At 48.1% G+C, this 22418-nt stretch overlaps 2 protein-coding genes across 2 annotated transcripts; one reads left to right on the forward strand and one right to left on the reverse strand.

Annotated features, from left to right (window-relative positions):
• Positions 1 to 6: 6 nt before the first annotated feature.
• On the forward strand, positions 7 to 974 carry LOC107113661. Its single transcript, XM_015415012.1, has one exon. It carries the CDS (start codon positions 214 to 216, stop codon positions 838 to 840), a length of 627 nt encoding a protein of 208 aa, XP_015270498.1. The 5' UTR covers positions 7 to 213; the 3' UTR covers positions 841 to 974.
• Positions 975 to 13727: 12753 nt separating this feature from the next.
• On the reverse strand, positions 13728 to 17503 carry LOC107113660 (elastin-like). Its single transcript, XM_015415011.1, has 2 exons — positions 17448 to 17503; positions 13728 to 14679 (listed from the first exon to the last, which is right to left on the reverse strand). The coding sequence occupies exon 2, from the start codon at positions 14655 to 14657 to the stop codon at positions 13998 to 14000; it is 660 nt and encodes a 219-aa protein (XP_015270497.1). The 5' UTR covers positions 14658 to 14679; positions 17448 to 17503; the 3' UTR covers positions 13728 to 13997.
• Positions 17504 to 22418: the final 4915 nt, after the last annotated feature.

A 22418-nucleotide genomic window follows, 5' to 3' on the forward strand; every position in this document is an offset into this window, starting at 1 on the left:
ATTGAAATATTTCGATTACTCTATAAATGTCATCCATCTCCTCCCCCCCCCCTTCTCTCCTTCCTTGTTAGGAAGCTGTTCATGTCCGAATGTCAGTCGTTTGTCTTTTTCCAAGCCCTTCTTTGTCATACTGTTCACTCCTGTCCTTCATTTGCATTCCTGAATAAAGCTTCCTTTTTATCATGATATCACTCTCCTGGTTTTGCTTTAAACATGTTTTACTGGAGCAGATATTTTTATCCAGGACATTTTAGTTTTCAACAGCACTCCACGTTGATTGTTCATCCGTTGAAAAGATCGCCCGTCTTTGCAAAACAGAAGAATTCGACTTTGATGTTTGCAGTCCCCTCCTGTGCCTCCGCTCCAGCCGTTGGCTTCGGATCAGCAGGCCTCGGCTATGGTGGCCTCCATTCTGACACATTGATTGGAGCCGGGTCACCATCCTTTGCTGTGCCCTCTGTGGCCTCTTCTCCAGTCGTTGGCTTTGGCTCAGCAAGCCTTGGCCACAACTCTGGGGTGCCCTTCGCTAGCCTGGGTGTCCTCTCAGGGGTCAACCGTTCCTGCATCAACCAGATCCCACCTGCAGAAGTCGTGGTCCAGCCACCACCTGTCGTCATGACCATCCCCGGACCCATCCTCTCTGCGACCGGTCAACTAGTCTTTGTGGGAGGCAACACTCCATGTGCTGTTAGTTATGGTGGATCTGGCAGTGGGCTTTCCGGAGGCAGTGATCTTTATGGTAGTTTTGGTGCTCTCGGAGGCCGTTTGGGGAGCTACAGGGGCCGCAGAGGCAGTCTCATCCTGGGGCGCCGAGGCAGTAACTGCCTGCCCCCTCAATAAACTCTCAAGGACTATTTCAATCAAATCTGGAGCAGTCAAGAAACCCTTAACAGACTTGCCTGAGTACTGATCAATTGATGCTCTGTATTCTTGGTGCTTGGGGGGGGAACAGTGGGAGGGCTTCTAGTGTCCTGGCCCCACTGCTGGACCTCCTGATGGCACATGGTATTTTTTACCGTGTGACAGAGTGTTGGACTAGATGGGCCATTGGCCTGATCCAACATTGTCTTCTCTTATGTTCTTATGTTCTTATGCGCTGAACACTAGCCAGCTTGGAGTTTCTCAGGATATCTAAGACTCAGAGCCAGACATAATTTGCATGCACACCTCCTTAATCTTTCCTAATTGAAACAGACCCGTTTCCTGTCTCTTTGTTCCATTCTGTAAATGCTTTGCCCTGTTTAGAACTGCTTCTTTGTAAATGTATTCGCTAAAATGATTTCTTCTGTTCCCTAATAAAATTTGCCCTCCATCAAGGTTTTGAGAGTCTGGCCTTGCTTGAACCTAAGAATGTGTACAATCATAGAATCATAGAATGACAGAGTTGGAAGGGGCTGTACAGGCCATCTAGTCCAACACTTGCATGATTCATGAAAAATACAGCAAACGTAGCAACACACAAAAAGACAGTGTGGCATATTCTTTTAGTGCAGTGCTTGGGGAGCGACTGTGGCTCAGTGGCAGAGCATCTGAATGACATGCAGAAGGCCCCAGGATCAATCCCCAGCATCTCCAATTAAAAGGACCAGGCAGTAGGTGATGGGAAAGACCTCTGAGACCCTGGAGAGCTGTAAAGCGGGGCTGTGGCTCAGTGGTAGAGCATCTGTTTGGCATGCAGAAGGTCCCAGGTTCAATCCCCAGCGGCATCTCCAGTTAGAAAGGATCTGGCAGTAGGTGATGAGAAAGACCTCAGCCTGAGACCCTGGAGAGCTGTAAAGAGGGGCTGTGGCTCAGTGGAAGAGAATCCGCTTGGCATGCAGAAGGTCCCAGGTTCAGTCCCCGGCATCTCCAATTAAAAAGGACCAGGCAGTAGGTGATGGGAAAGACCTCAGTCTGAGACTCTGGAGAGCTGTAAAGAGGGGCTGTGGCTCAGTGGCAGAGCCTCTGCTTGGCATGCAGAAGGTCCCAGGTTCAATCCCCGGCCTCTCCAGTTAAAAGGACCAGGAGGTAGGTGATGTGAAAGACCTCCACCTGAGACCCTGGAGAGCTGTAAAGAGGGGCTGTGGCTCAGTGGAAGAGCTTTTGCTTGGCATGCAGGAGGTCCCAGGTTCAATCCCCGGCATCTCCAGTTAAAAAGGACCAGGCAGGAGGTGATGGGAAAGACATCTGCCTGAGACCTTGGAGAACAGTGCTCCCTCTAAGCTATGGAGTCCTGTGAGCAAAAATTCTACTGTGTGAGCTACTGGCGTTAAAGTTGTGAGCCGGTGATTTGGCTACTGCATGAATTAGTTTGCTCTGGAGCCATCCCTTCCTGAGCGAAGACAAAAATGTGTGAGCCGGAGGCTAAAAAACTGAGCTAGCTCACACTAACTCAGTTTAGAGGGAACACTGGCAGCTGCCAGTCTGAGTAGACAATACGGACTTTGATGGACCAAGCGTCTGATTCAGTGTAAGGCAGCTTCATGTGTTTCATGTGTTCTATTTCCAGTCCTCAAGATCTTACAGCAACTTATGTCCATGGTAAAAAAAAAAAAAATCATCCATGAGCACACACAGAAAAACATACGTACAAACACAGAAGCAGAGCTGGAAGGGACCTCAAGGATCATCTAGTTGAACCTCTTGCACAATGAAGGAAATTCACAACTGCCCTTCCACTCCCCTAGTGACTCCTGCTCTGTGCCCAGAGAAAGGCAAAAAAATCTTCAGGATCCCTGGGCCTATCTAGCCTGGAAGAAAATTCCTTCCCAACCCCAAAGTGGTGATCAGCATTACCCTGGGCATGCAGGGTGTGACGTATTGTAACATTTGTTCATGCCTTGCAGCTCTAAAACATCTGACATTTATTCTATGTGACTCTTACATTAAGCATTGCAACTTACAAGGAAGGTGCAAAGTTCAGTTTTGGGCACCACAATTTAAGAAGGATGTAGGGAAGCTGGAACATGTCCAGAGGAGGGCAACGGAAATGGTGAGGGGTCTGGAGACCAAGTCCTATGAGGAAAGTTTGAAGGAGCTGGGTATGTTTAGCCTGGATAGGAGATGACTGAGAGGTGATATGATCACCATCTTCAATTACTTAAAGGGCTGTCATATAGAGGATGGTGCAGAGTTGTTTCTTGTTGCCCCAAAAGGTCAGACCAGAACCAATGGGTCGAAATTAAATCAGAAGTGTTTTCGGTTAAACGTTAGGAAGAACTTCCTGACAGTTAGAGCAGTTCCTCAGTGGAACAGTCTTCTTGGGAGGTTTTCAGACAGAGGCTAGATGGCCATCTAACAGCAATGCTGATTCTGTGAACTCGGGCAGATCATGAGATGACGGGCAGGGAGGGTTGCCTCAGTGTTTAATTTTTGTGGCCCTTTGGGGTCAGGTACCCATTTAACTACTTGCCTGTACAGGCTTTCGGACCACTGGATGGGCGGGAGCTGGGACAAAAGGCCAGGAGCTCACCCCAGCCATGGTGGGACTCGAACTGCCATCGGCAGTACGGCTAGATTAACCTGCAGGCTTTTTAACGCCATGTGCCACTGCTCCCGCAGACGTGAAGAGAATCCATGTTCTGAGAGAGGACCCCGTTCCTGCACAGAAACCATTAAGTAATTTCTTCTTCATCATGGTGAAGGAGAAGGAAAAAAAGAGGAGGAGGAGGAGGAGATTGGATTTATACCTCGCCCTTCACTACCCAAAGGAATCTCAGAGCAGCTGACAATCTCCATTCCCTGCCCCTCCCCACAACATACACCCTGTGAGGTAGGTGGGGCTGAGAGAGCTCTTTCAAGAACTGCTCTTTCAAGGACAGCTCTGACACAACTATGGCTTGCCCAAGGTCATCCAGCCAGGTGCAAGTGGAGGGGTGGGGAATCAAACCTGGTTCTCCCAGATTAGAGTCCGCACACTTAACCACCACACCAAACATAGCACATCCCTCCCCCTCCCAAGCCATTCCCAAATGGTGACTGTTGTCCAGCTTAAGACAAAAGAAGTCATTAAACCTTCCTGACAGCCATCAAGATAATGCCTCTGCCAAGCATCGGGTCATTAATGTGAAGGACCAGAACCAGCAATGTGATTGGATCCCTCTGCCCTCTCCTTTATCTCATCCCTTTCCCCGAAAGGTGTCACTCCCTGCCCACCATCAACTCGGTTGCCCAACTGCCAATTCTTTTGTGTGTCCCCATCCAGAGTATAATTTTTTTCTAACACTTCCTAGGAACCTGTGACCACCTGGCCACTGCCTCCGGTCACAATTTAACTATTTAAGGTGAGCTCTCTCTGAGTTCGCTCTCTTCTTCTCTTCGCCCCATCCTACCTTGTTGGTTCCATTCTAGGCCGGTTTGGAATCAGTCCACATGTGTCACTGGTCAGCCCACGGTTCACCCCCCACACCCTCATTGGTTCATTTTCCCCCTGCATGATCTACTCATCTCTTTGGACAGGTGACATATTACTCACCAACGATACTCCTGCTCATGCAGGCATCACTATCTTTTCAACCCTTTATGCTTAGCTCTGTTTTGTGTGTGTGAGAATTTGTATGCTTGAGAATCATTAAGTAAAGAAATAAATTATTTTAGCAACCTGGTCTCCTTGTCTGTTCATGGGCTCTGCGAATCCTGACTTTGGTATACATGGGTTATAATCAGTGTTCCCTCTAAGCTGAGTTAGTCTGAGCTAGCTCACAGTTTTTTAGCCTCTGGCTCACACATTTTTGTCTCGGCTCAGGAAAGATGGCTCCAGAGCAAACCAATTTATGCAGGAGCCAAATCGCTCGCTCACAACTTTAATGCCAGTAACTCACAAAGTAGAATTTTTGCTCACAAGACTCCACAGCTTAGAGGGAGCCTTGGTTATAATCCTATATTGTATGCCTATTGCCATTTAATATTAATAATGCCCCAAGCGTATTATTAAAATTAGGCAATTTGGCTAATACCTGGGTCATTTCCCCAATCCAGAAGTCAACCAGGGCATTGATAGGAGTGACAACCTATTGGATACATCAGACTAGATGGGCCGATTATCTTAATTGATCTCCCACCCCTGCTGAGTCTTGGTAGTCCTGTAAATCCAAACCCTAGCAGTTAGTGATCAATCCAGAACAAGAGGAACATCTTCAGTCCCCTCCATCTTTAGATCACCTTCTTCCTGATCCCAATAGAAGAAAAATAAGAGAAGAAGAAGAGATTGGATTTATACCCCGCCCTTCACTTGGAGTCTCAGAGCGGCTTACATACTCCTTTCCCTTCCCCTCCCCACAACAGACACCCTGTGAGCACAGTTACCTCTAAGCTGAGTTAGTGTGAGCCAGCTCACAGATTTTTAGCCTCCGGCTCACACATTTCTGTCTTAGCTCAGGAAGGATGGCTCCAAAGCAAACTGATTTATGCAGCAGCCAAATCGCTCGCTCACAACTTTAATGCCAGTAGCTCACAAAGTAGAATTTTTGCTCAGAAGACTCTACAGCTAAGAGGGATCATTGCCTGTGAGGTGGGTGGGGCTGACACAAACTGCTCTTTTTCAAAGGACAGCTGTGCCAGAGCTTGTGACTGACCCAAGGTCATATCAGCAGGTGCAAGTGGAGGAGTGGGGAATCAAACCCGGTTCTCCCAGATTAGAGTCCGCACACTTAACCACTACACCAAACTGGCGTAAAATACCAGATCAAGAGTGTGACCAGCATAGTGTGTGGGGCCTTTTATTACTTGACACAGGTGAACAGTTGTCACAGAGACCATGAAATTCTGAGCCACTCTAAACAAGGTAGCCTCAACACGCATGTTGGAAGTCCCTCAAGACAACAAGCCACATATGAGACCAACTCCACAAGCTCAGGCATGAAGACAGTTGGACAGTGGGGTACACCAACAGAATGCCAATCCTGTCTCCACTCCCACCACTAGAGACATACCCTGAAATCCAGCAGAGTCCTAGACAGAGCACTGAGCCAGTGGGACAGAATCCTAATAGACTGAGACTCATCTTCCTTAAAAAATATCTCCCATCCTAGTGGATGATTCAGTTCTGGGCTTCCCTTAAAAAAGGACAGGATATTTGCGGCCTTCAACATGTGGCATTTTCAAGTTGGGCCTCAAGATCGAAGCAGGATTCTTCTGGGTTAGTCACTCCGGCTTCCAGAGTCTGTGCTAAGATGGCATCTTGAGATGAGCAACAACTTTAACTCCCTTCCTTGGCTTTGCCAACAGTCTTTCCTGATGCCAGTACAGATACTATCCCACCATCAAAAGGCAACACTAAATGTTCGTGACATTTGTCAGTGTCACAAGCATTCATAACTTAATTAACAGTGACATACTTTGTTCTAGTCTTACCTTCTCCACTCCCCTTCAGCCTCAGGGATGTCCTCCTCATTCCATTCTGTGTAGCTGGAATCAGAAGCGTATTCCTGACTTTTGCCCCCATGCCTTCAACTCCCTGTCCTACAAAGCATGTAGATACATGGATGTGAAGCCCCATGAGAAATAGTCATGTTCTTTTTGACAGTTGCAAAAGATAGCCACACTTTGTTGTTGTTCAGTTGCACAATCGAGTCCAACTCTTCGCGACCCCATGGACCACATCACGCCAGGCCCTCCTGTCTTCCGCCATCCTCTGAAGTTTGCTCAACTTCATGTTCGTTGCATCCATGACACTGTCTAACCATCTCATCCTTTGCCATCCCTGTCTTCTTTGACTTTCAATCTTTCCCAGCATCAGGGTCTTCTCCAGTGAGTGCTCCCTTCTCATTGGGTGGCCAAAGTATTTGAGCTTCAGTTTCATTAACTTTCCTTCCAGGGAACAGTCAGGGTTGATTTCTTTTAGGATTGACTGATTTGATCTTCTTGCAGTCCAAGGGACTCTCAAGAGTCTTCTCCAGCACCATAATTCAAAAGCATCTGTTCTTCAGTGCTCGGCCTTCCTTATATTTTTATTTACTTTTATATTCATAATTTCAATTTGTATCCCACCTAACCACAGGACTGACTCAAGGCGGCTAACATTTAGTTCAACTCTCGCAGCTATACAGTACTACTGGGAATACTGTCGCTTTGACCATATGGACTTTTGTTGGCAGGGTGATGTCTCTACTTTTTAGTATGCTGTCTAGGTTTGCCATTGCTTTCCTCTAGGGTTGCCAAGTCCGACTTACCTTGCTGGCAGGGAACTCTGGGGTGGCTCCCGGTGCGCATGCGCACGCGCCACATACACATCACAGGGAAGTGACGTCATGATGCCGGGCACGCTGGGGGCGGGGCCATGACCATACAAGGGAAAACCATAGAGTTTTCCCTTGTATGGCCGTGGCCCCACCCCCAGCGTGCCCGGCAAATCATGACGTCACTTCCCTGTGATGTGCACGCTGGGGCGGGGTTCCCCCCAGGGACCGATTCCCCGGCGTCTGGGAACGGGCCTCTGGGGCAGGGGGATTTCCGCCCCCCGGGGGGACTTGGCAGCCCTACTTTCCTCCCAAGGAGCAGGCATCTTTTAATTTCATGGCTGATTTTAATTTCATGGCCTCGCTAGGTATAAACTAATGATCCCTGAATTGTTTCTTCTTTAAAAGGTTTGTTTCTATGTTGTCCAAATGGGTTTTCTTCTCCACTTGCCCCTTATTGACTTGAAGATTCATTGCTAGTTTAGATGACTGCTGTGTGGTAGTACGCACCACTAGACAAAGCGCAATAAGGGGATATTTTCCCAGGAAAAGAGTTTCCAGTTCACCTTACTTATTTGTAAGGAAGGAGAGATTTAATTCAACCCTACAAGGTTTGTGTTCCCTCCAGGTTGGTGTAGTAGTTAAGAACATAAGAGATGCCCATTTTGGATCAGGCCAAAGGCCCATCCAGTCCAACATTCTGTGTCAAACGGTGGCCAAAAATACCAGGTGCCATCAGGAGGTCCACCAGTGGGGCCAAGACACTAGAAGCCCTCCCACTATTGACCCCACCAAGCACCAAGAATACAGAGCATCCCTTGCCCCAGCCATAAGAATATAAGAGAAGCCCATGTTGGATCAGGCCAATGGTCCATGCAGTCCAACACTCTGTGTCACACAGTGGCCAGAAACACCAGGTGATATCAGGAGGTCCAGCAGTGGGGCCAGGACACTAGGAGCCCTCACACTATTGACCCCCCCAAGCACCAAAAATCCAGAGCATCACTTGCTCCAGAGTCCCTATCTATACCCTGTGGCTAATAGCCGCCGATGGACCTCTGCTCCATATGCTTATCTAATTCCCTTTTGAAGCCATCCATGCTTGTTAAGTGTGTGGACTCTAAACTAGGAGAACTGGGTTTGATTCCCCACTCCTTCACTTGCACCTGCTGGATGACCTTGGGCAAGCCATAGTTCTGGCAGGGCTGTTCTTGACAAAGATCACTTTCTGTCAGAGCTCTCTCAGCCCCACCTACTTCACAGGGTGTCTGTTGTGGGGAGGGGAAGGGAAAGGAGTTTGTAATCTGCTCTGAGACACCAAGGTCCGGCATACCTGAGGGATTGCCTTTCCCCACACAGGCCCCAAAGAGCACTTCGGTCGGGCTCACAACACCGCCTAGTGACCCCAGGCCCCAAGGAGGCCAGGCTTGCGGCCACAAGGGCTAGGTCCTTTTCGGTGGTGGCTCCTACCTGGTGGAATGAACTCCCGGAGGAGATCAGGGCCCTCCGGTACCTGGTACAGTTCCGCAGGGCCTGCAAGACGGAGCTCTTCCGCCAGGCTTTTGAGTAGGAGCCGCCGCCACTACCACCACCGTGCGACTGCAGAGCAATTCCGCTGCATCGGGCTGACTGGCCAGCCGAAATATCATGGCCCATGGCATTCCCCCCACTTTTTTGACCCCATTGGGATATGCAATAGGGAGTAAGTATTGTAGTCATTATGTGTCCTGTGAGATGTGCATTTTTGCCTAAACTGTTTTAACTGTTGACTTTTACTGCACTTGTGCCTTAATTGTTTTAACTTGTTGTATTTTTATCGCACTTTTGTGCCTGTGTAAGCCGCCTACCTAGCAGTTCGAAAGCAGGAAATTGCAAGTAGATAAATAGGTACCACTTCAGTGGGAAGGTAACAGCGTTCCGTGCACCTTGGTGTTTAGTCATGCCGGCCACATGACCACGGAAACGTCTTCGGACAGCGCTGGCTCTTCGGCTTTGAAACGGAGATGAGCACCGCAACCCTAGAGTCGGACTTGACTGGCTTTTGAGCAAGGGAACCTTTACCTTTACTTAAGCCACCCTGAGCCCGTGTGTGGGGTGGGCGAGGTATAAATGAAATAAATAAATAAATAAATAAATAAATTTGGGTAGTGAAGGGCGGGGTATAAATCCAATCTTTCTTCTTCTTCTTCTTCTTCTTCTTCTTCTTCTTCTTCTTCTTCTGTTTCTCTTTCTCTTTCTCTTTCTCTTTCTCTTTCTTCTCCTCTAGACTGAGATCTCCATGATGGTCACTGGCTCTCCTTCTTGGTTCTGGTGTCCGTGCTTTTCTATTGAATGATTTTATAAAGTATATATTGTTGTAAATTGTTCAAATGTTTTTGTCATGATCTGGGCTGTGCTACCAGAGTCCTACTAGGCCCATAGAGCCTGGCTAGCAGTAGGTGAGGCTGGGCCTACAACTCCCAGAAGCCCCTGGGAGGTTTTGGAGCCAAAATGGACCAATAAGAAAGAGGAGGGCTGGGAATAAAATTCTGGAGCAGTAGGAAGAGTTGTTCTTTCTTCCAGAGGGCAGAGCCAGAAGAAAGGCTGCTGCAACGGAAAAAACCCTCATCCTGGGGGAAGGGTAGGGTTGCCAAATTGTTTTCGGCCGGGAGCGGGAGGCTCCCGGCTGGCGTCCGCGGCGTGCGCGTGCTCATCACCCAGATGTGACATTGCACGCTGGGGGCGGGGCCACGGCCATTTGTGGGGAAAATTCTATGTTTTCCCCTCAAAAGGCTGTGGCCCGCCCCCAGCATGCGACGTCACATCCGTGTCAAAAATCGGGCCATCAAAGCAGGGGATTCCCCGCCCCCCGGCCCCATTTGGCAACCCTAGGGAAGGGTGAGTAGTGTATTTATTTATTTTATTTATTTACAGGTGATTTATATATACCGCCCTTAACCCCTAGCGGGTCTCAGGGCGGTTTACAATGTGCTACTGAATAGTAGCTAATACCTATCTAGGGCCACATATGGTGTGGGGGGGGGAAACCTACCAGCACCCCTAATACGGCACGGTGTTCCTTCGGCAGCTTTTTCTTGGTGTGAGTTGTTGCTGTTGATGTTGTCCTGCGACCCGGCTGCTATCGGCTGGATGAGCTGGCTGTTATTCTTTTTGGAACGGCGTATCTCTCCTCGGGCGCAGCCTCGGCAATGTCCAGCGGCTCCTGCCGCGCTGCGTCCCGCGTTCTGACGTCGCTCCAACTCTACGACCAACTCCGCCCTCGGCTCCGCCTTCACCACTGCTCGAGCCAGTCACCGCCGTTCTGGTCGCCTTTCGCTGTTTCTCTGCCGCCACCATTTATTTTCCTCGCTTGCTGCCGCCGACTCGATCTTCTCCTTCACTTTTCTTTACTGCCGATCACCAGCACAAGGCTGGGAAGGGAGGGGGTGCCCCCTGCCATCTAAGGCAGGTACCCATTCCTCTGATGTTAACAGAGCCACTGGGTTGGCGGGAGCTGGGACAAGGGCCGGGGGCTCAACCCGGCCGTGGTTGGGAATCGAACAGCCTTCCGGCTGTTCATCCAGATGTTAACAGCAGGCGTTTTAATGCCTGCGCCACCGGGCCACTTGAGATAGTGAGCCACTTGAGATAGTGAGCTAGCGAAAGTAAATTTAGACGCATTAGGGCATTTGATTTCTTTTCTTTTCACCAACTTACTGTTATTATTCTGCACCTTGTTGTTTGACCTCCTATAAAATAAATCTTTTCCTTGTTTTACTCTGCCTGGTCCTCATGCCTGTTATTCGGCCTAAAGGGAGGTCTGAAGGTCTTGGGAGGGTACTCTGGGCCTTCTCAAGGGAACCTAAATCCAGGTGACACTCCACCTGAGTTGTGACAGTTTTAATTTTGTAAAAAAATATATTCATTGCCTTGGGTACCCTGAATGGTTGGAAAGTCAGCAAAAAAGTTTTTAAATAAATAAATAGCTTAATAAACGGGGCATTTCGTAGAAAAAGAGGTGCAGGAGCTCATTAGCACAACTCATTAGCATAACTTATTTGCGTATGCCACATACCCTGACATCACCGGAAGTGTGTCAGAAGGCAACACCCACCGCTCAGGTGCCACTGGACTGTTTTGGATTGCTAGCTATTGGAGGGGGGGGGGGATGCGCAGATCTGTCCTCGTAGAGGAGGGAGAGCTTGTACCTGAACAAAACTCGGTCTTAAAGGTGCCACTGGACTGTTTTGGACCGGGGGGTGGGGGGAGCTCTGCAGCTTCCCTGGCTGCTTCTTGCTCTGACTGAGGGCTGCTGGGAGCAGGGGGTGGGGCTTGTTGCATGTGCCCGCCCCCTGGGCTCTTTACTGCCGGAGCTCCGTTCCTGTGTGCTTCTGCAGGAAATGACCCCTGTTAATAAATAAATAGGCCAGGGTTCTTCAACATAGCGGCTCTGGGACCCATGTTATCTGCTATTCCTTCCTCTGGTGAACGTGAAGATATTCACAGAGTGGGTGTGTTAGAAGTCAGACTCCTCCTCTCGTAGAGTGGCAGTTTATATCTTAATAGAGGCATACATCTCCCCAATACCTTAGTGCAGGGCACTGCTTGGGCCAAAATGGACAAAGATGGAGGCCAGCCAGGCATTAGCCTGAGAAAACAATTAAAAAATGTGAGACAGGAATGGCTGGCTGGCTACAACTCCCTCCTTGCCCTGGAGAGATGCATGACTTTAGAACAACGGGTCACCCAGGACTTATTGATTCACTCAGCATAATCCCATCATCACCGCAGCCTCATTTCCCCTCAACTATTACTCCTTGGTTAAGGAGCAATTAAGCAATACTTAAATCTGTTCACCTTTCCCAATTTCCCTTCCATCCGGTACTTTTGGAACCATCACACCCTTCATTCCTTTTTTCTCTACCTCCAGTTAAGCCATTTAGCCATTGTTTCCTAGCATATGCATCATCCCCACCTGATGGCACATTTTGCCCTAAAACTGGACCACACTGCTGCCCCAGCAGTATGTGTTTGTGCTGCAGATCCTCTGCATACACCTCCATGTTGTGGGCCTTTTCTCTCACTTCCCAAAATACTAGGTGTTTTGCTCTTCAACTTGCTGATTCCATGGACCTCTTTAAGATCAGTAGTTAGCCCTTCCTTAAAAATCTCTCCCCCTTCCTCCCTGTTTTCTTAGTTAGTTCTTGTGTGTGATTCAGTGTATGTATGCATTTCTGTTTATTTTAATTTTCTTTTGAACAAAAACCTTTCCAGTTGCCCATCTGCCTGGTTGTTTTGAGAGTTCTCTAAAGGGAAAAATCATGGTATACATAGGTCGAGAATCCCAGTTCCCCACTTCCTGCTCTGTCTCCTTTAGCTAATTCCACACATTTAAGTGGAGACTGACTGCTTTTGGTAACATTTGGTGGGGCATTTATAATACAGGGCTTGTTATTGGTTGTCCTCATTCAAATGAAAAGGTTTCCCATTGGTGCAATAGCTGCAATATCCACTATAAGATCAGGTGGCCTAGAAAGCATCAATGCTTGTGGTCCTATTCCCTCTTCAGGCTTTCCCTATTCCTTTCCCATTTTTCAATGAATGCATCTAATTGCTTCCAACTTAGGCTGTCTCATAATTTCTTTCTTCCACTGTAGGTCTTCATGTTGCACCAGCAGCTTCCTTCAAGGATCTTACTGCATTGGGACTTGTGAAGTTATCTAAGGTAAAGTATTTTAAGGATCCCACCCCCTCCTCCAGCCAAGACCCCTTTTGTTAAGAACATAAGAGAAGCCAATGTTGGATCAGGCCAATGGCCCATCCAGTCCAATGCTGTGTCACACAGTATTGCCATCAGGAAGTCCAGCTGTGGGGCCAGGACACTAGAAGCTCTCCCACTGTTGCCTCCCCTCCAACACCAAGGATACAGTGCATCACTTGCCCCAGAGCGAGAGTTCCTATCCATACCTTGTGGCTAATAGTCACTGATGGACCTCTGCTCCATATGTTTATCAAATTCCCTCTTGAAGCCGTCCATGCTTGTAGCCGCCACCATGTCCTATGGCCGTGAATTCCACGTGTTAATCACTCTTTGGGTGAAGATGTACTTTCTTTTATCCATTCTAACCCGACTGCTCAGCAGTTTCATGGAGTGCCCGTGAGTTCTTGTATTGTGAGAAAGGGAGAAAAGTACTTCTTTCTCTACCTGCTCTATCCCATGCATAATCTTATAAACCTAAATCATGTCACCCCTCAGGTGTTGTTTTTCAAGCTAAATAGCCCCAAGCGCTTGAACCTCTCTTCATAGCGAAAGTGTTCTAACCCTTTTATCGTTCTAGTTGCCCTTTTCTGCACTTTTCCCAATGCTATAATATCCTTTTTGAGGTGTGGTGACCAGAACTGTACACCGTCCTCCAAATGAGGTCACACCATCGATTTATACAGGGGCATTATGATACTGGCTGATTTATTTTCAGTTCCCTTTCTAATAATCCAGTGGACAACTCTTGGAAACAGAACCCCAGACTGGACTGTTCCTTTTCCGATACATTATTAGGTTGAATCAAGGACAGACTCTCAATATCATGATGCAGAGTAAGCTTTATTAGGAAACAGAAGAAATTATTCATGTGAACAATTTTTACAATGAGGCAGGTTTTAAACGGGACAAAGCATTTACAGAATGGGACATCTTCCATAGACAAAGAGACAGGAAACGATGTCTGGCCCCGAGACGAAGAGACACTGAGATCTCCCAAGCTGGAGAGCACTCCGCACGTGGAGGGTGTTCAACCGATCATTGTGCAGTCCAGGCTATTACATCAGGGGGTTGCTCCGAATTTGATTGACACAGTCCTTGAGAATTTAGTGAGGGGCCAGGCAGGTACTGCCTCGGCGCCCCAGGATGAGACTGCCTCTGCGGCCCCCATAGCTCCCCAAATGGCCTCCAAGAGCCCCAAAACTACCTCCAGTGAGCCCTCTGCTGAATCCACCATAAAGAGCACTGCCTCCCAAAAGCCCACTGCTGGATCCACCGTAACTAACAGCACATGGAGTGTTGCCTCCCACAGAAACGGGTTCCCCGGTAGCAGAGAGGATGGGTCCGGGGAGGGTCATGACGACAGGTGGTGGCTGGACCACGACTTCTGCAGGTGGGATCTGGTTGATGGCGGAAGGACTGACCCCTGAGAGGATGCCCAGGCTAGCGGAGGGTACCCCAATGTTATGGCCAAGACTTGCTGATCCAAAGCCAACAACGGGAGCAGAGGCCACGGAGGGTACTGCAAAGGATGGTGACCCGGCTCCGATTAATGTGCCAGAGTGGTGGCCACCATAGCCAAGACCTGCTGATCCGAAGCCAATGGCTGGAGTGGAGGCACAGGAGGGAACTGCAAAAGATGGTGACCCGGCTCCGATTAATGTGCCGGAATGGAGGCCGCCATAGCCGAGACCTGCTGATCCGAAGCCAACGGCTGGAGCGGAGGCATAGGAGGGAACTGCAAAGGATGGTCCACAGTAAGCCATGTTTGAGTGGTAGAGGGTGAGTCTGCAAAAATACAAGAAAGTAGAAAATAATATTATGCCAAACTAGTACAGTGAAAGTCAGTGTGAATCACGTCTATTAAAAAAAAGTCACAGAATTAATCCACCAACCGACATCCATTGACAGAACACAGGATGTATTTATTTTTCGTTATTTATTATTTTGATTTCAATTTATAACCCGCCTTTCCCGCACAGGCAGGTCCAAGGTGGCGTACGGCAAGTTAAAATACAATAAAACAGAGACGCATAAGTGCAATACTATAAAATTCACATAGCAAACAATACACATACAAAGTGCAGTTAAGTGCAGATGGTGATTGCTGTATGATGGTCCGGTGCGGCTAAACCAGTATCCATAGTTGTTCTTAGTGTATACAGGAGAAGGAATGGAATCCAATGAAAGGCACCCATGGCCAATTCATGACCTTTCAAGGAACTAGTTGCATGCAAGATTAGCACATTAAACAAGACATATTAGGCCACATGTCGTACCAGCCAGACTAGAATTCTAGCTGGTAGAATCTCCTCTAGGTTCCATAAGAACAGCATAAGAAGAGCCATGCTGGGTCAGAACAATGCTCCATCCCTTCTCCAGACTGAACATGCCCAAGTCCCTTTTTACTTTAGAGGAGGCTTGTAGCCCATTGAATTTTTTTTTTTTTTGCAGCGTTCATTGAAAGAGAACTTTGGGTTAAAACTTCGGTATTTGGCAACCTTGTGCTGAAAATTATTGTTGAACTCCCTGAGGAAGATTCTGAAACAGAAGGATATCTGGAACTCTGTTGGAGGAAGACAGAGTGCATGTTATAAAGAGACTTTAAGGAGTCCTCCTTTTTGAAACTTGCATTTAACAGAGGAGGACTAATACTAATTATAAGGTTGTACATTATCTTTTGAGATTCTATGGAGATGATATTTGATATTTTTGAGATCTCTCATATTGTGAATTGTGATTAAGATTATTAGCTACCACTGAGTTACTCTGGAGGGCCAACAATTAGTCACATAGGCCAAGGCTTTCCCCTGAGGTTGCCTCTGGTCCATACTAAGCCATGCCTGAGTGGTGGATGATGAGTCTGCAAGAATACAGGTAAGTAGAAAATAATATGCACAAGAAGTACCGTGAGACTCGGTATGAGAGCACATCCGTAGGGGTCATTTTGTAGAAAAAGAGGTGCAGGAGCTCATTTGCATAACTCATTAGCATAGCTTATTTGCATATGCCACATCCCCTGACAAAGGGCAGGCATGTTTAAATTGTCTTTCTTTTAAAGGCATTTAAATCCCCCCCACTTCCCTGAGTTTCTCTGCAAAAGTGGAGGCTCAGGGGAAAAGGGGGGCATGTCTGCCTTCCTGCCCTTCCCTAGCCAACCCGACACGGCAGGCTGGCTGGGGACGCAAAGGGCAGGCATGCAAGCATGCCTGGGTTCCCTACTCCTGGACTTGTTACTTCTGGAACGTCGTTCCTGCTCGTTCCCCCTCGAAATGACCCTTGACAATAACAATAATGTCTATTAATTATTCCCAAAAAATAGAACACAGAATGTACATAGGAGAAGTAGTGGAATCCAACTAAGGGGGGAAAAATGGAAATTCATGACCTTTCAAGGGACTAGTTCTATACAAGATTAATATGAAGAACAACACCTACTAGGCCTCCTAGTCGAGAATACTAAGCTGGTAGTATCTCGTCTAGCTACCATAAGAAAAATGTAAGAACAGTCCTGATGGATCAGACCAGTGGTCCATCAAGTAGAATATCTTCTTCAACCACGTACTCTGGAGAGTCAACAAAAGGCCAAAAGAGGCTAAGGACTTCTCCTAATCTTGCTTCCCTGCACTGTTATTCAGAGGTTTACTTCCTCTGAATTCAGAGGTTCCCTTCGGTTATCATGGCTGCTAGCCACTGATAGACCTTTCCTCCTCATGCCTTGTTACAGCTGTATATGCCTGTGATCATAACTACATCCTCTGACAGTGAATTGTGAAAGGTGACAGAAAGTCACACAGAGTGGCCTATTGTAAGCCACACCAGAGTGAAGGAGATGGAAGGAAAAAGAAAGGGACACAAATAATGTCATTGACCTGAACCATTTTTGCGTAAACTCCATGAAAAGCTATGCTATAAAAGTACACTCCTTTCTACCAGGTTAACCTCAAAATTATTAAGATAATTGTTAAGTTTCAAGAGGGTGAAAGGAATTGAGGTAGATCACCAGTTCTTCTCTAGGAACTGCAATTCCCAGTGTTGTATAAGAACTCTTCACTGGAAAGACTTCAGAAATTCCATATTCATGTGGATTTCTCATCACAATGCTGCCTTTGAGACCGGTGTACATTGCACACCTGAATTGGTTCAGTTCTCATCAGTGTTCCCTCTAAGCTGAGTGAGTGTGAGCTAGCTCACAGTTTTTTAGCCTCCAGCTCACAGATTTTTGTCTTAGCTCAGGAAGGATAGCTCCAGAGCAACCTAAGTTACTCAGTACCAAATCGCTCGCTCACAACTTTAATGCCAGTAGCTCTCAAGGTAGAATTTTTGCTCACAAAACTCCACAGCTTAGAGGGAGCATTAGTTGTCATTCCTTATTATACAACATTTGGAATTGAAGTCCCATGATGAGAATAGCTGACGCTCTATGTGGATTAATTCCATAGAGAGATTTTTTTGGCAAAGAACATTAATAAAAAGTATTAGGTCTGGCATACAAAGTCTGTCTATACAGTCTTATTTTAACCTATACCATTCAATTTGGCATTAGCCAAGCTTACCTGCTTCGCAGAGGTCGAAAGCAAGAGAGTGAGAGAGATGAAGGTGAAAAACTGGAGAGGTATAGGAGCTTTTATACTGACTTCATGGCATTCTTTTTTGATTTAGAGACTCCTTTTTGCCCACAAGATTTGAATTAATCCGCTTTAATTTTCTAGCTTTAAAGGTTTTTTTTAAACAAGGAATGACACATCACTTTAATGACTAAACTCCCTGATCTTTTTGTTTTTTCAATTAATTCTTTGCAGCAGATTTTTACTGAGTAAACAACAATTCTGTGAGCAGAATCATGCTAGCCCCATTTTGCATAGTGTGACTTACATCTGTGTGAACGTTAGGGATGCTAAGGGAATTCTTTCCTGCTGATTTTATCACTGGCACTAGACACATTACAGAGCATAAGAACATCAGAAGAGCCCTGCTGGATCAGGCCAATAGTCCATCTAGTCCAGCATCCTGTCTCACACAGTGGCCAACCAGTTCCTCTGGAGGGCCAACGACAGGACAGAGAGGCCAAGGCCTTCATAAGAACATCAGAAGAGCCCTGCTGGATCAGGCCAATAGTCCATCTAGTCCAGCATCCTGTCTCACACAGTGGCCAACCAGTTCCTCTGGAGGGCCAACGACAGGACAGAGAGGCCAAGGCCTTCATAAGAACATCAGAAGAGCCCTGCTGGATCAGGCCAATAGTCCATCTAGTCCAGCATCCTGTCTCACACAGTGGCCAACCAGTTCCTCTGGAGGGCCAACGACAGGACAGAGAGGCCAAGGCCTTCATAAGAACATCAGAAGAGCCCTGCTGGATCAGGCCAATAGTCCATCTAGTCCAGCATCCTGTCTCACACAGTGGCCAACCAGTTCCTCTGGAGGGCCAACGACAGGACAGAGAGGCCAAGGCCTTCATAAGAACATCAGAAGAGCCCTGCTGGATCAGGCCAATAGTCCATCTAGTCCAGCATCCTGTCTCACACAGTGGCCAACCAGTTCCTCTGGAGGGCCAACGACAGGACAGAGAGGCCAAGGCCTTCATAAGAACATCAGAAGAGCCCTGCTGGATCAGGCCAATAGTCCATCTAGTCCAGCATCCTGTCTCACACAGTGGCCAACCAGTTCCTCTGGAGGGCCAACGACAGGACAGAGAGGCCAAGGCCTTCATAAGAACATCAGAAGAGCCCTGCTGGATCAGGCCAATAGTCCATCTAGTCCAGCATCCTGTCTCACACAGTGGCCAACCAGTTCCTCTGGAGGGCCAACGACAGGACAGAGAGGCCAAGGCCTTCATAAGAACATCAGAAGAGCCCTGCTGGATCAGGCCAATAGTCCATCTAGTCCAGCATCCTGTCTCACACAGTGGCCAACCAGTTCCTCTGGAGGGCCAACGACAGGACAGAGAGGCCAAGGCCTTCATAAGAACATCAGAAGAGCCCTGCTGGATCAGGCCAATAGTCCATCTAGTCCAGCATCCTGTCTCACACAGTGGCCAACCAGTTCCTCTGGAGGGCCAACGACAGGACAGAGAGGCCAAGGCCTTCATAAGAACATCAGAAGAGCCCTGCTGGATCAGGCCAATAGTCCATCTAGTCCAGCATCCTGTCTCACACAGTGGCCAACCAGTTCCTCTGGAGGGCCAACGACAGGACAGAGAGGCCAAGGCCTTCATAAGAACATCAGAAGAGCCCTGCTGGATCAGGCCAATAGTCCATCTAGTCCAGCATCCTGTCCTTGGGGGGGGTCAACAGTGGGAGGGCTTCTAATGTCCTGGCCCCACTGCTGGACCTCCTGATGGCACTGGTATTTCTGGCCACTGTGTGACACAGAGTGTTGGACTGGATGGGCCTTTGGCCTGATCCAACATTGGCGTCTCTTATGTTCTTATGTTCTTATAAGTGGCCAACCAGTTCCTCTGGAGGGCCAAGAGCAGGGCATAGAGATTGAGGCCCTCCTCTGAGAAGAACATCAGAAGAGCCCTGCTGGATCAGACCAGTGGTACATCTAGTCCAGCATCCTGTCTAGCACAGTGGCCAACCAGTTCCTCTGGAGGGCCAACAACAGGGCAGGGAGGCCAAGGCCTTCATAAGAACATCAGAAGAGCCCTGCTGGATCACACCAGCGGTCCATCTAGTCCAGCATCCTGTCTCACACAGTGGCCAACCAGTTCCTCTGGAGGGCCAACAACAGGGCAGGGAGGCCAAGGCCTTCCTAAGAACATCAGAAGAGCCCTGCTGGATCACACCAGCGGTCCATCTAGTCCAGCATCCTGTCTCACACAGTGGCCAACCAGTTCCTCTGGAGGGCCAAGAGCAGGGTATACCACTGTGTGATATAGAGTGTTGGACTGGATGGGCCTTTGGCCTGATCCAACATTGGCATCTCTTATGTTCCTTATGTTCTTGAACCTGGCAACTTCTGCATGCAAAGCAGAGGCTCTTCCACTGAGCCATGGCCTCTCCCCAATTCTCACAATACAAGAACCTAGTTGCCCTTTTCTGCACTTCTTCCAATACTATAATATCCTTTTTGAGGTGTGGTGACCAGAACTGTACTGAGTGTTTAAGAAGTTATTTGCCCTTTTTGGACAAGAGATTTTTACTGTAAGTCAGCAAGAGCCCTCTTATAAAATGACTTTGGAAATGGCACTTGACATGAAGTAAAGTTGAAACAACAGGTTGGTTTTATTGAATGGGCACAGTTATGGCAGGAACAGGGCATGGGGTGGTGAGTTCTTTAAACTTGAGTTCTTTATAAGAAAATTAAAATATCTTGAACAGGCGACAGAATATACTTAAAGCGTGAATTCTTTCTCTACCTGCTCTATCCCATGCATAATCTTGTAAACCTCTATCACGTCGCCCCTCAGCCGTCGTTTCTCCAAGCTGAAGAGCCCTAAGTGCTTTAACCTTTCCTCATAGGGAAAGTGTTCCAACTATAATATCCTTTTTAAGGTGTGGTGACCAGAACCCCAAGTGTTCCGAAACTTTTATCATTCTAGTTGCCCTTTTCTGGACTTTCCCCCCAACACTATAATATCCTTTCTGAGGTATGGTGACCAGAATTGCACACAGTATTCCAAATGGGGTCGCACCACTGATTTATACAGGGGCATTATGATACTGGCGGATTTGTTTTTTAATTCCTTTCCTAATAATCCCCAGCGTAGTCTTCTTTGTATCCCTCAGACTTGTCTGTTTCCCTCAGACTGACACACACAAATTAGTCCTGACTGGCAACTGCCAAGTCATAATCCAAATGACGACTGACTGACTCTGAGAAGACTCATAAGATTTTATAAAACTTTCCTCAGCTGGTGCTGACCAATCAGAGAGAACGGAGCGCAAGCAGGCAGCAGCCGGTCCCTCAAAAGGCTTTTCAGTGAGGCATTAACCCCTAATCTCCGAGCTCTCTGATTTTGATGCACTAAGCATTCTGGTTTTTCAGGTTCCTTCTCTACACAGGATATCTCATGAGCCATTTGTATTCTCATAGTCAGGGGTCATTTCGTAGAAAAAGAGGGGCAGGAGCTCATTAGCATAACTCATTAGCATAACTTATTTGCATATGACACACCCCCTGACATCACCGGAAGTGTGTCCGAAGGCAACACCCACCGCTCAGGCTCCACTGGGCTGTTTTGGATTGCTCGCTATTGGGGGGGGGGGGCACGGGCGATTCGAGGAGGGAGAGCTGGTACCTGAATAAAACTTTTTCTTAAAGGTACCACTGGACAGTTTTGGACTGGGGGGCCGGGGGGAGCTCTGCAACTTACCTGGCTGCTTCTTGTTGTGACTGAGTGTTCCTGGGAGCAGGGGGTGGGGCTTGTTGCATGTGCCCGCCCCCTGGGCTCTTTACTGCCGGAGCTTTGCTCCTGTGCACTCCTGCAGGAAATGACCCCTGCTCATAGTTGCTTCTATTCAGTGCCTTGCCACTGCCCCCTCTGAGCATCTGTTGGCCCATTCCCCAGCCCAGGGACCCTCAGACGCCACCCTCTGGAGCGGTCAGGTTAGAAAAGATAAAAGGAAGTACTTCTTCACCCAATGAGTGATTAACACATGGAATTCACTGCCACAGGAAGTGGTGGCGGCTAAAAGCATTCATGGCTTCAAAAGGGATTTTGATAAGTATACGGAGCAGAGGTCCATCAGTGGCTATTAGCCACAAGGTATAGCTAGGGACTCTGGGGCAAGTGATGCTCTGTCTTCTTGGTGCTTGGGGGGGGGGGGGTCAACAGTGGGAGGGCTTCTGATGTCCTGGCCCCACTGGTGGACCTCCTGATGGCACCTGGTATTTTTGGCCACTGTGTGACAGAGTGTTAGACTGGATGGGCCTTTGGCCTGTTCCAACATTGGCGTCTCTTATGTTCTTATGATCCAGCAACTGTTGCCAGATGGCCATGTTCTGGAGGATAGCACACACAACAAAGTGCTTGGTTTCTGCCAGGGGTTGCATTGCCCTGCGCCCTCCCATATGATGGAGGTAGGGTTCCCTGCCTCCAGGTGGGGCCCGGAGATCCCCCACTTTTACAATTGATCTCCAGCTGTCAGCTCTCCTGGATAAAATGACTGCTTCGAAGGGTGGACTCTATGGCACTGTACCATGCTGAGGCCCCTCCCCTCCCCAAACCCCACCCTCTCCCAGATCCACTCCCAAAGTATCCAGGTATTTTCCAGCCCAGACCTGGCAACCCTAAATGGAGTCAATGGAACCGAATTTTCAGCTGGCCAAATACTAAATACATTATTTATTCTTTATTAATTTCTATTTATATCCCGCCTTGCCTGCACAAGCATGTGTGTCCAGCAGTCACTTCATTGCAGTCTGTACGGTGGGCCAGTTTGTCTTCGGGACAGAGCCTCAGCAAATAATGGAGGAGACGATCTGTGCCATCTTGGCTACCCCATCTCCTCTGATGGGGTGCTCAATTGAGACCCCAGCACCCAGCGACGCAGGCACCTGCCCCACTGTGCAAAACCAGGAGG

This window comes from Gekko japonicus, unplaced genomic scaffold (genome assembly GCF_001447785.1).
Source record: "Gekko japonicus isolate JY-2015 unplaced genomic scaffold, Gekko_japonicus_V1.1 scaffold5445, whole genome shotgun sequence".
NCBI lineage: Eukaryota > Metazoa > Chordata > Lepidosauria > Squamata > Gekkonidae > Gekko > Gekko japonicus.